We start from the raw sequence: 14,727 nt of genomic DNA on the forward strand, positions 1-14,727 counted from the left end.
AACCATTAACTTTGGAAAGAATGAATGGTAAGGTATCCAGCAACCGATGCAAGAACTTCATGAAAGTTGGGATCAGCAAAAGGATTCTACATTCACAGCCATTGTCTTTGAGTGCCTCTGAATAAGCATAATGGTAAATTAATGAAATACAGAAAACTAAGCACCCTGGTGGTTAACACCATGCACTGCTGGGAATTCAGAACGTGAAAAAACACATCTTACGCCAAACCTCCACGCTTTCCTCCTGCAACGTTATCTCCCGTGCAGGAAGGAGCCCCTTCTAGTTCAGCATGAAGCTAGCTGGAGCCCCAAGCCCTATCGCAATAAAAGTAGACCCCCTCCCACCGAGGGACTGGTTCATCCCCCAAACCAGCTGTATACAGCAGAAAGCCCTCTCTCTCACAGGGTAGATATTAAAACAAGACTCACCCCAAAAGGAAGAGTGATAAAAAAGAGAGTGGGGGAAAAAAACAAAACTATAGGATAAAATCAATGACTATAACCTCAAAACACACGGCTTTCCTCTGGGCTCTGGTTTACATCCCAACCCATACCAGAAGACAAATCAATTAGCAAAAACTTGTGGACAGCCAGTCCGTTGGGCCTTTGCCTCTAATTAGAAGACAAGTACTGAACTCGCAATGGCTACAAGTCTGAGCAAATGTATCCTACAGCATTCCAGAGCTGGGAAGGGAGGCGGTTCCATGGGAGGGGCTGAGGTCTCTACTGCCCCGGAGACCCAGCAGGGTCCATTTCCCACGTGGAAAGGCAGCAAATCCCAAACCTCCACGCTGCCCAGACTGAAGCAGCCAGGATGGGTGGAAGACACGCCCAGTAGCACTGGCACGCCACAAAACCATCACCAAGTACCTAATTAATCTCTCTCAACAAGGGTGCTTCATCGTCTTCAAGTTATTACCCTTCCTCGTGCCTGGGCTTCATTGAGCTGCTGTCTCTGTTTCACCGGCAAATAGAAGCATGGAGCTCGGTCAGTATCAGGACTATCGACACTCTAAGGAACAGTGGGTTTTTAAAAAATATTCATTTGCTTTTGTTTCATTCTTCTAGGTCTTTCTCCTCACATATCATCTCTTCTAGGGCAAATCTTTCAACTCCTTCACCCTATTCCCTTGTATGCTTGTAAGTCATTTGTTTGAAAAGTTAAGAAATACACCTCCTAACAGTACTGCAATTCTGTAATGTGATATACTCCACAGGCTCACGCTAGGAGATGGATTACTAAATTTCATGATAATTTATTAAGAAATAATAGCTAGCGCTTACGGAGCACCTACTATATGCCAGGCATGTATATATTATCCCGTGTAGACCTTATAACAATCCCATAAGGCAGGTTCTATTATCATCTCCATTTTACAGACGAGGAACCTATGGTGTAGTCATGTAAGGTAATTTGCACAAGGTCGCAGAGCTAATAAATGGAAGAGCCAGGATCTGAACTCAGGCAGAGAGACAAGAATCTTTATTTTTAGCCACTGCACTAGACAGCTTCATTATGCAGAGAAGAAAAATGAGATTAAAAAACACATTATAAATAATGGAACAAGGAAAAGCCTCTCAACGAAAATTGTTCCTACTACTTTCATTGGGCTGTTGTCTTTTACTACACGATTTGTCTTTTCCAAATTCTGGAAACATAGGCAAGAGAGGGAGCCTGTCCGGCCTGGTGCAGGCTCCTTATATGAAGAGAGAAAACCCCAATTTGCAAAGCCCTGCCTTTTTACCATTTTTTCACCACTTCAAAAGTGATCTGTCAGTGTCATGGAAATCATTTCCTTAGTGGCTACATTATTTGGGTTAAGGGAGGAAGAGTTGAGAGAGATGGAGCTGTAAGACTGTTTGCGTTGGTACCAAGTCTTGCCTCATCCAAAGAACCAAAGGGATTCAGGTGAATTCTAGGCCAAGCCTCTGATTTAGTCTGAACCAAAAGAACCCTGCAGAGCAAGCAACAGACATAGGGTAGCGGGAAGATTCCGCTTCCCCTGGCTGCAGCAGACAGACTGGGGGTGCTAGACCAGTGCCCCGACTCTGCTGCTCTCCTACAACTTTCTCCTCCCCTGTCAGCCAGGAAGTTCTGGGACCAAGCCAGACCTCAGCAAACCTGTCCAGCACAAGACCAGTGGTCCTGTATGTATCCTTTGATGTCAGCACACCCTCATTGACCAAATGTTTTCCATCAGGTATCCAGCCTAGGCAAAGCTGAGTCCTGTGGCTTTAAGACCAAAACCAGTGCTCTCATCCTCTATGATGCTGAAGCAAAAAACCTGGAGATCAGCTCTCCAGTTCTGTCAGTTAAGTAACTTATACTAATCGAAAGGGATAGGTCAAATCCCAAAAGTCCAAATCTTCACCACTTTCCAACTATCCATCACATTCTCTGTTCCCAGAAATTTGAAAAATCTACCAACAAAACAAAAAACAAACCTGCTTCTTAAAAGAAATCTAACTGCCTTAACTTCAGGATTATGCTTCCTCACAAAACGGCTCCTACAAATTCATTCAAAGTTCTATTATCATCTAATTACAATTTCTAGACAGCTATTTATATGTGTGTGGTTGGAAGCCAAAAAACGAAGCTTCATTTACTTTCGCACCTACCACTAAAGCAAGCAGAAACCATTGTTAACATTTTATTGTCTTTGTCTTTCATAATGCAAAAAGGAAAAAAAAAATTAAAGAATTTTTTTTTAAAGATGCTGGAATCCTTTTATTTGCTGTTTTCTCACAGCTCCAATCAAGGTGAGAGGAGCCAGGCAAAATGCAGGCTTAACATACATAGTCATCCCCAGACTTTCTTGCTACATAAAGGGGAAATTAATAAAAAAAAGAAAAAAAGAAATACCACACGGCATTTTCTTCCCCCACCATAATTTTTCAATTTTCTTTACAGAAATGCCAGCCAATAACTAATTAGAACCATATTCTTTGTTATCCCAATGGGAAGAAGTATACGAATGATTTTAAAGAACAAATGTTAATGAGAACGTTAAAAATGTAGTAATCTGGAACTCTGGTTTCTCCTCAGTGTAAAACAAAATTCTCTTCTTTAAAGCTATTTTTACAGTTTGGTGAAACGCGGACAGAGTCCATCAACAAGAAAGTAAGTGTTTACCCACCCAGCACCCTGAACTAGGGGCACTTTTCAACTGTCCTTATCATGGAATTGGCATCAAAAGCTCACAGACTTCTAAGCACCCCAATTTCAAACAAGATAGACGAAAACTCAAAATTACAGAAAAGGAATTTGTTCTATATCTCTGGTTTCAAGGGGGGAAATAATTATTTTCAAAGTGAGTACACAGCTCTTGTAATATCCAAGAGTGTGTTTTCCATAAGAAACACAGCTGGAGACTTTTTACCTGGTTGTATCACCTTTGAGTAAGAATGTTTCTGGCATCAGATCTTGACTTGCCTAGTCACGAACATCCAAGAGCAGAAACTGTGTCCTCAAAACCGGGCTCACTTTAGAGAACAAAGTGAACTATATAGGACGTGAGTCAGAAAAACTCTGAGCAAAAAACGAACATTTTAAATGCTAACACACCATGGTTTAGGCATGTGCAGCATTCTAAACTGTATTTTCAAATGAATGTCTGGCTCTGTGTCCTCCAGACTCTTGTTCTGGTGAAATGAGCAGGTCCAGGCTAGAGCCACAGACCACTTTTTTCATGCAAAGGGACCGGCTAGGGCAGAGAGAACCAGGCATGGCCTATGTCATATCAAATATTCTCCTTTTTTCAGAAAAAGCTTTATGCGCTTGCAGAACATTTCAATTTGCTCCATATTTTTACTATCCAGCAAAAATTTCCCCCGCTGTGAAAAACACAAAAATAAGCCTTAAGTCTGTCACGTTTTACCATCACGGTACATTTGCAAAAGCTAGAAATCACTGGTAGTGCCCAATAATGAAATTATTTTAGGCTGACTTTGGTCTACAATAGACATTTACCATAACAATGAAAATATATTTTTGGTAAATCACTTTCTGAACGTCACCCCTGCCCAAAAGGATCATAAAAATAACCACTAAGGAAAACAAAGGGTTCCCATTTTTTAAAGCAAAAAAGGACAGACCATGCACTATCGAACATATAAATCAAATACGGGCAAAATCACCTAAAAAGCGGTTAAAGTGCCAAGTTTTGCCTCCGTGTGGTTAGTGAGCCCATGTTTTCCCAGTGTTAAATTTATAAACTGCATTTGTTAAACTGTATTTCATGCTTTAAATCCCAAGTCTGTACCTTACACTGCTTCAGAGTGGATGATTTACTCAAGACATTTGGGGTCACAGTATAAGCCTTTTGCTCTCACTCAATCTAAATCATGCTTCTCAACAAGGTTCTGTACACATAAAAGAAACACATGGCATGCCATTACCATCCTCTCTAGGGCAACCGAAAGGCCCCCAGAACAGCCCTTCTGTCCCCGACATACTAATTAAGCAAGAGAATCCAAAACCTTTTCTGCCTCTATTCATGACAGAATTTCCTGGATTCGCTGTATTAAAAGACATCGTCATCCAACAGATATACTCAAATCCCAAACTAACTTCAGCAGCAAACTGGGAGGAATGAGAAGTTGACAATGAAGTATAAATTTCCCCAAATCCTCGTTCTTCTGGTCAATCTGCACCTATGGGATCAGTTCAGCATTTAATTCGAAGTATGCCAATACGACAGTGGCCCACCAACCAAGCAACTAAGAGCTGCAAGGACGGGTCTGTGGCTGTGCCTGGGAGGCATCTGGGGAGGATGGATGGACAGTCAGACAATGAAAAGCTCCAGGGTGACTAGTTCAGCCAGCGGGCCGGGGGCGGGGAGGGGGGTGCGGAGAGAGGGATAAGGGGAGAGGAGTGAGTTCCCTTCTCGCCCAAAGCCACGGTCAGCTGCCGCCTCCCTGGGGTGCAGGGAGGTCTGACTTCGGCCTCCGAGTCCCGGGTCACAGGGGTAGAGGGCCCCAGGAAAGCATATTTCTCTCGGAAAGAAAGAAAACTTCCTGGTTTGGGCATTATGGGTAGGGGGCTAGCGCCCTCCCCCACCCACTACAGGTATCGCGGGGAGTCCAGGGGCAGAGGGAAGGAAGCGGCCCCTCCCCGCACCTCTGGCCCGCGGTAGGGGTTACGGAGTCCGGACCCCCGAGCGAAGCCACCCTCTACGCGAGGCTCCCAACTTGTGGGGACCGAGCTCCTGACTCCTCAAGACACAAGCCAGGTTCGGGGACAGAGGGGTGTCAAACTTCCCCCGCGGGTGCGGCCTGGCACAGGCAGCGAGGAGTCGCCGCGGAAGCCCCAACCCGGCGGGGTCCCGAGATGGGGAGCGGGCACAGACACAGGAAGGGGACACTGAGGGACAGGAGGGGAAGCGTGTGCAAAGATGGAGGAAGGGACAGAGGGGATAGCGGGGAGGGGGGAGCGGGCGGGGGGCGAGGACCTGGCTCCAGGGAACGCGCGGGGTGCGCACCCAGGCCGGGGGAGCGACGAGGCCCGCGCCGCTCACCTTCCTGTGCTTCTCCTTGTAGGGCAGTGCCAGCCACGGCATGTCCCGCACGAAGTCCTGCCACTGCCGCTGGTCCTGGTCCGAGGACACGAAGACGATCTCCAGGCGGCGCCGAGGCTCCGGCTCCGCGGCCGCCCCGGCCCCCGGCCCCGGCCCGGCCCCGGCCCCCGGCCCGGCCGCCGCGTCCCCCCGCAGGCGGCCGTAGAAGGCGGCCAGGCTGGCGCTGAGCTGCGCGCAGGGGGCGCTCAGGCTGCAGCCGAAGTAGAGCCCCAGCAGCGAGATGCCGCGGGCGCCCAGCGAGTGCACGTCCACCTCCTCGCCGCCGCCAGTCACCAGCTTCTCCCCCAGCAGCTCCTCCAGGAAGCCCGACATCCTGGCCCACCGCAGCCCCGGCAGGCGGGCGTGCAGGCGGCGGCGACCCCGCTCCCTCAGTCCGCGCGGCGGGCGGAGGCGGCAGTTGCGGCGGCGGCGGCGGCGGCGAGAGGAGAGCCCCGCCCACCCGTGCCCGCCCACGCCACGCCCCCTCCGCCAGCCCTCGCCACGCCCCCTCCGTGGTCGTCCGGGGCCGAGCAGTCCCGCCCGGTACTGCCCGCCGTGGAGACACCGGGCTCCGGCTTCCCACGCGTGGCTAAAGTGCTTGGGAGACAGACTTGGCTGGAAGCTGACCGTAAATGCTCCACTCCGGCGGGAATGCCCGGGGCCTGAGTAAAGAAAAGAGAAGGGTCCGCTGAGCCCGCCTTTCCGAGCCTGGGGACTTGGCCTCACCTCTCCCTCGGTTTCCTCTCCCCTCCCAAATTCTCAGTTCTCTCCGGACTTTTCCAAAGATTCCCACGGTATCCCGACCCGAGTTCTCTTACCCCTTCTTGTTCCCCTCTTCCTTTTCTGTCTCCCTACACAAAGCCTGACCCTTCGCCATTTCGACCCCCACTGACCTCTCCTAATGCTCATAGGACTTATCATCTTCCCCACCCAAGTATCATTTTCTCAGGCGAGGTCTTGCTGGGCACTTATTTCTCTGTGTGTATGTTTTGTGTTTTCTATTATGAGAAGACCGGAAAACGCCACCTCATATTTCTTGTGTAGTTTCTGATCTGGTGCTAGGCACACGTGAAGGAATCTATAAACACGTGTGGGTTGATCGCAGATAGCACTGTGGAATTTCAGTCCACAAGTCGCAGTGGCCATTCCCCACTAACAAGTGGCTCTCTTCCATCTCCACAAATGTATTCAACAGATGCCGCAGCATCTTTAAATCAATGCTGGCTGCTCTCCTGAATGGGTTCCATAGCTGAGGTCTGCTGATAGTTGAGAAAAATTCTAGGGATTTTTTTTGACAGCTGGCAAGATGCTATCCTATGCTTAGACAGAACCTAGATTAAACAGGTGGTCTGTGGCAAGTCGGCCCCCCACACACACACGAAAAAATCAAATGTATACCATGCCCACCCGCAACCTACAACTTTCAATGTGTGTCAGCTCAGTTACCCACAACCGGGTGAAAGGAATAAACGCCCCTCTCACCGCCCGCTACCATCCTTTCGGAAGTTATTTCTTGGGCATCTACCGCCATCTAATGGAAAGAGTGAAAAAGAAAATGAGATCTACTAGAGCTGAATATGTGAAAAGAGATACTTGGCAGCCAAGCAGAAATTTTTGTTATTTTATAGCGGCTTTATAACACACACACACACACACACACACACACACACACACATCATAGCACGCTTTATGGAGTTCATTTAAATCTCAGAATATAGCCGCAAGCTTTTGGCTCAAACATAAATTTTTATGCCTAAGGTTCTCAGTTTTTCTAGGATGGAACAAGGAATTGTACTGGTTTTCAGCTCAGTGAAATGTTACCACATAAGCCTGTGAAAGAGGTGGAGGTGGAAGCCAAGAGTGGATTGGCAAATCTCTCAAAAGTATATCCACTTTCTTAGTATCCATCTAATGCTGCTCATTTCACAAGTAGGGATCTTTGGACTGAGGACTGCCTGTGAGCAGGCAAGAACACTATTACAAAGGCAAATTCTAGAGTGTCATGCCAAAATTCTGTGCCACTGCAGAAAGCATCACTTTTTGGTGAAAACATGTTAAAACTATTAACATAACAGATATTAACTTATTAGATAGCTTCAAAAATCTTGGAAATGGGTTAATGCTTTATATCTTCTTATCCAAACCATATCTGACATTCGGCTTATAAATATGGATTATATCAGGCACCACTGAAAGCATATGAGTCAGATAGATTCCTACACTCTGACATTTTCAAATGAACATTGATGAAATGTGAAAGGACTATAAGCTTTTATATCCCATGGAAGCCAAAGGACAGTTTGGTGTGGAGGTAGGTGAAGAGGGAATTTGGGGGATTGTAAATTTGGGAAAATAGTGAAGTCATTATTAGAGTACTTAACTTTGGTAAACTAGGTGCAAGTCTGATATAAAGAGGAGGTTTGTTCAGCATTTTACTTTTATTATTTTACAGGAAAGCACTTTCCACTGGAGTGTGTCCAAACCAGCATCTGGCACCTGGGAAAGTGAGAGTTTGAACATACTGCACATGAAATATAAATAAAATTTAGAGAATTGTTGGTGCAGCAGGCTTTGGTTAGAAGCCAAATATCACAGCTGCCTTCTAAAGGGGTGTGGAAAGAGGAGATTTGCAATGGAAATGATTCCAAAATCATAATTCTAGTGGGTATTTGTTACAAGAAGAGGCCCAAGGAGACTCATTTGGCTTCCTGTAAAGAATAGCCAACATCCTTTGGCTTGTGGAAAGCACTCTCTCTGCTTATGACGTTCAAGAGACCCACTTAAAGAGAATGTCCCTACTGGTATTTAGCTAGTTATGTTCCACGAATCGACTGGCTATTCGAAAAATTATTATTGTTTTAAAATAGGTATTAAGGAGCTACAACATGCCTGACATTGTACAGAACATATACATTACAGAGTTTTCCTATTGGAAAGTTGCATTCTAAGGTACATGATGTCATATAAAACAGAACAAATATATATTTGTCACCTTTAAGATTCATAAATCACATTCCTTGGTTTTTGGTTATAGTAGCATACATGCACAAAGACATGTATGTAGAGATACTTATTGATACACTGATGAAATTAGAAAAACACTGGGAAGAGCCAAATCGTGTGTCAATGAGGATGATTAAATTATGGCGCTTTCATCTTTAGGGATACAATCTGGTTATTGGAAAGAATGAAGGAGATTTCTCTGTACACTGTATTAGTCTTTGTTCTCCAGAGAAACATGAATCAATATATAGAGATTTATTATAAGGAACTGACTCACCTGATTATGGAGGCTGAGAAGTCCTAAGATCTACAGTCAGCCAGCTGAGCCAATGGTGTTCCCATCTGAGTCCAAAGACCTGAGAATCAGGAGAGCTGATGGTGTAAGTTCCACTCTGAGTCTGAGTTTGAAGGCAGGAGGCCTATGTCCCAGCTTGAAGATAGGTGGAAAGAGAAAATTCTTACTTCACCTTCACCTTACTTCACCCTATTCAGCCTTCAACCTACTGGATGAGGCCCACCACATTGGGGAAAGCAATCTGCTTTACTTAGGCTACTGATTCTCATCTATAAACACCGTCACTAACACACCAAGAATGATGTTTAACCAAATAGTTGGACACCCCGTGGCCCAGTCAAGTTGACACAGAAAATTAAACCTCCCAAGTCTACGCCTTGTCAACTTGGCATGCATGTGCCTCTCATTAAACCATACTTACTCTCAAAATGGAGACAACAAGGGGATTATAATTCTACCTAACAGGGTATAACTGTCCTGTGTATAACCAAAAATGCACTAACCCCTTCCCCAGAAGAGGAAGTAAAGTCCTTGAATGATGTTTACTCCTCTCCCTGATATCCTGTAACTTCAATACTATAACGTAAAATTAGTACTTACGGTGGAGTGACTCAAACCTCCATTCCTGTAGGATCTGGGCCTTTAGGAGTCCTGCCTGGATTAGGTTGTTGTAGTTTCCCACCGACCTTAATCACAGGGCATGATGACTAAGAGATGTCCTAAGGGACCTCCCATGTTCCACACATACTCTTCCGTACCGCCATTGTAGACTAGCCATCCAACAATTTCCCCTTGGTAGCCAGGAGCAATCACCCTACCCAGCACAGTAACTCCCGTCTTCGCCGGTTAATTCAGAGGCACAAGGAACTCAAAGTGACTGGGCCTTAACTTCCAGTGCAATGAAACCAATGTTGTGCCTCCTCCCTTTGGAACTCAGATATCTAGGCCGGCAGAGCATAAGGTTGTGGGAACAAGAAGCCAAAGTTTTGCTAGTGGGTAACTGGGCTAATAGTGAGCGATGCCACTTCATTTTCCACCTCTTGATTCCTGCACTCATCACATACACTGACATAAAATATCTCTAAGATGTAGCACAAGAGGAAGTAAGATGCAGAATAAGTAGGATATATTAGGTCACCACTTGTAAATTTTTAAGGGGAGAAAAATATATATACATATGCATAAATAATGTTTATATATGCATGAAATATATCTGGAAACACATTAAGAAATAGTAACAGATTGCTTGGGGAAGGGAACTGAAGGAAATAGATATGAGAAAAACATGGAAGCTATTACTAGTCCAAGAAAAACACACTTTTTGAAATTTCAAATAAGAATGTATAGAAAAGATCAGATACTGTAAGTGAAGAAAAGAATATTTAAAGTAAATTGGGACATCTCAGAATGAAAAAGAAAAAATATCTCACACACAAAAATTCAAATTGCATTATAATAAAATACAAATTCCATTATAATAGCACAAAATTCCATTAGAATAGTACAAAATGAACACTTTGATTATACAAGCTTTCCAACTCCACATAACTCAAATAACTGATTAACAAAATTTGAATCAAAATTGATGTACACAAAAAATGTATTCCATTTAATTGGGAGTTCCCTGTACAAGATTTACCTGTAGATCAATGCTATATTACAGTTTTTATATCTGTTTTATCTTTTCCTGTTTTAAACGTTGGATTTTTTTGCAGCAGACCCTCTGAGAAGGGAAATTGCTTGATAGAGAGGTGAGAGGAGCAAAATAGTGGTGAGATTTGGCAGAGATCAAGATGAAGGAAGGGAAAGTAGGGTGTTGTCCTCATGGATTAGAGAAGTGTGGTACTTCTGCCATCTTTCTGGCACCAACTTGATATGGAACTTGGGAAGTCACCATCATTGTTCTCTTTATTATTTATTTTATTCCTCAGAAAAACAGAAGGAATCTGGTCTCCAGTTCTTTTTTTTTTTTTTAACTATTTATTTATTTATTTATTTATTTATTATTTATTTATTTTTTTATTTATTTATTTATTTTAAGTGTTTTTTTCCAGGACGCATCAGCTCCAAGTGAGGTAGTTGTTTCAATCTAGTTGTGGAGGGCGCAGCTCACAGTGGCCCACATGGGGATCGAACCAGCAACCTTGTTGTTAAGAGTACCACGCTCTAACCAATTGAGCTAACAGGCTGCCCCCTGATCTGCAGTTCTTGAAGCCTCCGAATTCTGGAACTTAAAAATGCAAAGTACCAGAAAAGCATTATGCATATTTCTATTTGTCTCCAATAATTTTCAGATCAAATCTCAGGATCACAACTTGTCAATATGACCCTACTGCAGATATAGCCAAAGTGTATGATTCATTAACCAAGTCTGAAGTTGGTCCTCGCAATCCACCAGACTGCCAGACTGTCTGCCAGATCTCCACTAGCTTTTTCGGAAGCAAAACCAAAGCAACAGCACAAGAGATAGTAAGCAAATCTGGATGCTTGGGTATGGGTGAGTAAACAAAACTTTCAAATCTGCTACAGAACATTAAGACCACCCACCAGAATCAGGCTAGAGATTAAGGATCTATCCCTGGAAACAGTACAGGATACGTTTTCTCATGATGGCTATCATAGGTCAAAGGCAAAAAGAATGAAAATAATAATAATGATAATAATAATAATAATAATAAATATTTTCTAATAATTTACACTTGATTGAGGACAGGACACAGGTCAGACACGGAATCAAAAGTCCAAACTCATCTTTCAAACACTAAAGACTACCGATCATTAAGAATGATTCCAAGCCATTCTTTCTAGATCCAAAAGAGGTATCGAAAGCAGACAACTGGGAATGAAAATGTTTGAGTAAGAACTAAACTTGGACTGAGGCATATGTGTCTTCCTGGGCACAAGTTGTAAAAGCAACACATTGAGTTTAGATTTTATCCTGGCACAGAGAAGAATTCCAAGCAGGGACATGATCACATTTCTGGGCTGAGAGATCACTCTGAGGATGGTTTAGAAAAGAGCAAGGCAGGAGGCATGAAGACCAATTAAGCTTCTATTAAATGAAAAATAACTAGAGCCCAAACTACGGCAGTGGCAATGAGTATAAAATACAAGGGGTGGAATTGAAAGACAAGTAGAAGGTCTGCAAGCGATGCAGGAAGCAAGGAGTCCGAGACTCACCCAGATGGGAAACTCAGGAAGAGCAGGTGTGAAGAGGAAAATAACTTCTAATTTAGACCCACTCAAACCAGTAGCCCCGTAGCAGCTTCCACCTGTGAGTGTACAATAAAAGCCACACCCCCATAGGCGAACCCCTTAGTCTGCCCCTCTGACCAAGTCAGGGGGACCTGACTTGCAGATCTGATTTTTTTTTCTAACTGCTCCCCTGATATGGGTTCAAGCTATTATTCCTTGCTTTCTGAGGCCTCCTCCTGGGGCCTGAGGCTTCAGTCTGTTTGGTCCCAGTTCACAGAGTTTTCTGCCAACTCTCACACTGGTGCTGCCTCCTGAGACCTCAGACAGCCGACTTTGGGCCAAAGTCTCTTCTCTTGGGTCCAGATGGAGGGATGGGAGTTTTCCCCTAAAACCCAGGTTGGCCTCAGCGTCCTGAGTCCTGGCTCTGTTTTCAATCTTACAAACTCTCCTTGTCCATCTGAGACAGCAAACCCTGAGCAACGCATATCAATGCCAGGCTCTTATTCCGCTGTCTGATCAGAGGCCTGTCTGCCGGTGCTCCCTGCCGATTAACGGCTCTCGAGTGACAGGCGATGCAGCTGTGGCTTTTTGTAATGTGAAATTATAACGGCCTTTTGCCTCGTTGCATCTGAGAGAGCAAGATGGGTCATCCGCAGCTCTATTGGAGCCATCTGAGAACATTTGGCCAGGCTTCTCGTTCTTGCCGCGTCTGTCTGCTCAAACTGGTAGGTCTGACCAGGAAACACAGCCTCAATACGAGCAACTGGTGCACTGTCAGTATGAGAAGGATATAGGCTTCATTAAGTTGGACTAAGTGAACTTCCTTGAATGGGTCATTCAAGACATCTACCTTACCGCTCTTTGTACATTAAAAAAAAATCAGTTATGAGTGTCTTAATGTGAAAAAAAAAAGTTATAACAAAGAACACAGAACTCCATTTGCCCTGCCTGTGTTGTGGCCCCAGCAAAACTGCACTCCTGCTGTCCCACTCCTAGAAAAGTTCATTCTCAGCCCAGAGAACTTCCAGGCTGTCTCATTCAGCTATGAAAGTAGTATCAGACATGGAAAGCTCTGAGTTTGGGGAGTGGGAAAAGGGATCACCGATGGTTTTGTGTCTAGAGGGAAAAGCAGAGAAATGAGTCTGCCTCTGTCCAGGTCTTCCACGGGGCAAGCACTCCCTCAGGCCTCCTAACAGAATCAAGGTCCGAGTCTGGTCGCCACTTGGGTCATGGCCATCTGTGTGGCTGCTAGACCTGTGAAACTGAGCTCCTCGATTCGGAGCTAAACTAAAGACCGGGTAGGAATTGATCGGTGGCTTTTTTCACAACAAATTGGCCCAAACCCTTGAACTCCAGCCCTTTGAGCAAGTAAAACTTGCCTTAAGGATGGAGATGAAACTGGCAGTGTGCCACCTTTCCCTTCTTCACTGGCCCACTGCCACCCTACTTCGAGATCCTGGCTCCATCATGTACTCCGGGCTTCAGGTAGCTGAACAGCTGCTCCCCACCTCAATGGAGTTCCAAGTCGTGTGAATCTACTTCCAGTGAGAGGTAATTGTAGACAACGACGTAGACCAGTGGTGCTCAAAATATCGTTCCCAGCCAGCAGCTTCAGAGTCACCTGGGATATGCAAATTTTCACACCCACCCCAGACCTTACTGAGTCAGAAGCTCTGAGCCTAGCAACCAACAGTTTAACAATCTCTTCAGGTGCTTCTGATGCTCACTAGAACCACCCATGTAGACTGAGAGCATTTGAACAACCGGATGGACTAAGCCTTCCTTGGTCCAGCAAGGCCAGCTCCCTACCTGGCTCCTCCCCTCCATGAATATGGATAGATTTTGCTGATAAATTACCTTTACCGGAGGGAGAGTGTGGGGAGCTCGTCCAAAGCATGGTGGAGGCTGTTAGTCAACTGCTACCCATTAAACCCCAAGAGCCTTATGGCTCGAGGCCGCACCCCTCTATTTTACTTCAGTCTTCTGCAGGCAGTGATGCCAAGCTCTATCCCATCTGTCATCCCACGCCAGACAATAAATGTCCTCTTGTGGGGAAGTGACTTCAGAGAGAAAAGCTAAGAGCTACTCCACCCTCTCCCATAAGAATAGGCAATAGGATATTCCATCTCCGAGCCCAACGCAAGGGGTGCCAAAAGTATGTCCACACCAGCTGACAGTAAATGCTCATTACCCCCCCACTTCTTCTCTGGGGCTCCAGAGAGCCTTAAAGTAAGAACCCTCCTCTGCCTGTCACAACGACCTCAGATACATCTGTGATGCCAGATGATTTTCATCAAGGGCTCTCTTGCAGCCCTTGATGAAAATTGTTCTGTGCAGCCTTTTGAACCAAACGGCCACTGTGCACTTAGAGGAGCCCTTCCTCTTATTTGACAAACATCTCTGAGAGTCCCTGGCCCAAGTGGCGAGGTACCCGCTTCACCATTGTTTCCAGGCCCAAAAGCAAGAAGTATACATACAAGGCCAGAGGAGTTCCTGGGCCACACAGGGCGTCCAAACTGATGCCAAACAAGGTGTGATATTCATGGAAGTGAGAACCTCTCCCTTTCTAATTATCAGTCAGGAACATTCACACATTTCCTGGGATTTTTCTAGATATTGCCAGCAGTCCATTCTTCACTCTTCTGCCCTACTGTCCTCCAATTACTGGTTTCCTCCGAA

General features: G+C 45.2%; 1 protein-coding gene and 1 pseudogene across 1 annotated transcript in view; one reads left to right on the forward strand and one right to left on the reverse strand.

The window, feature by feature from the left end:
- NXN (nucleoredoxin) overlaps window positions 1–5,972 on the reverse strand; it is a 141,786-nt gene extending 135,814 nt beyond the window's left edge. The window contains exon 1 of the mRNA XM_033089534.1: window positions 5,517–5,972. Within this exon, the coding sequence (XP_032945425.1) occupies window positions 5,517–5,888 (372 nt within the window). The 5' untranslated portion in view covers window positions 5,889–5,972. The remainder of the gene's footprint in view (window positions 1–5,516) is intronic.
- A 6,679-nt stretch (window positions 5,973–12,651) lies between these two features.
- Window positions 12,652–12,862, forward strand: LOC117013891 (40S ribosomal protein S29-like; annotated as a pseudogene).
- Window positions 12,863–14,727: the final 1,865 nt, after the last annotated feature.

Source organism: Rhinolophus ferrumequinum, chromosome 21 (assembly GCF_004115265.2).
Source record: "Rhinolophus ferrumequinum isolate MPI-CBG mRhiFer1 chromosome 21, mRhiFer1_v1.p, whole genome shotgun sequence".
NCBI classification, from domain to species: Eukaryota; Metazoa; Chordata; class Mammalia; order Chiroptera; family Rhinolophidae; genus Rhinolophus; species Rhinolophus ferrumequinum.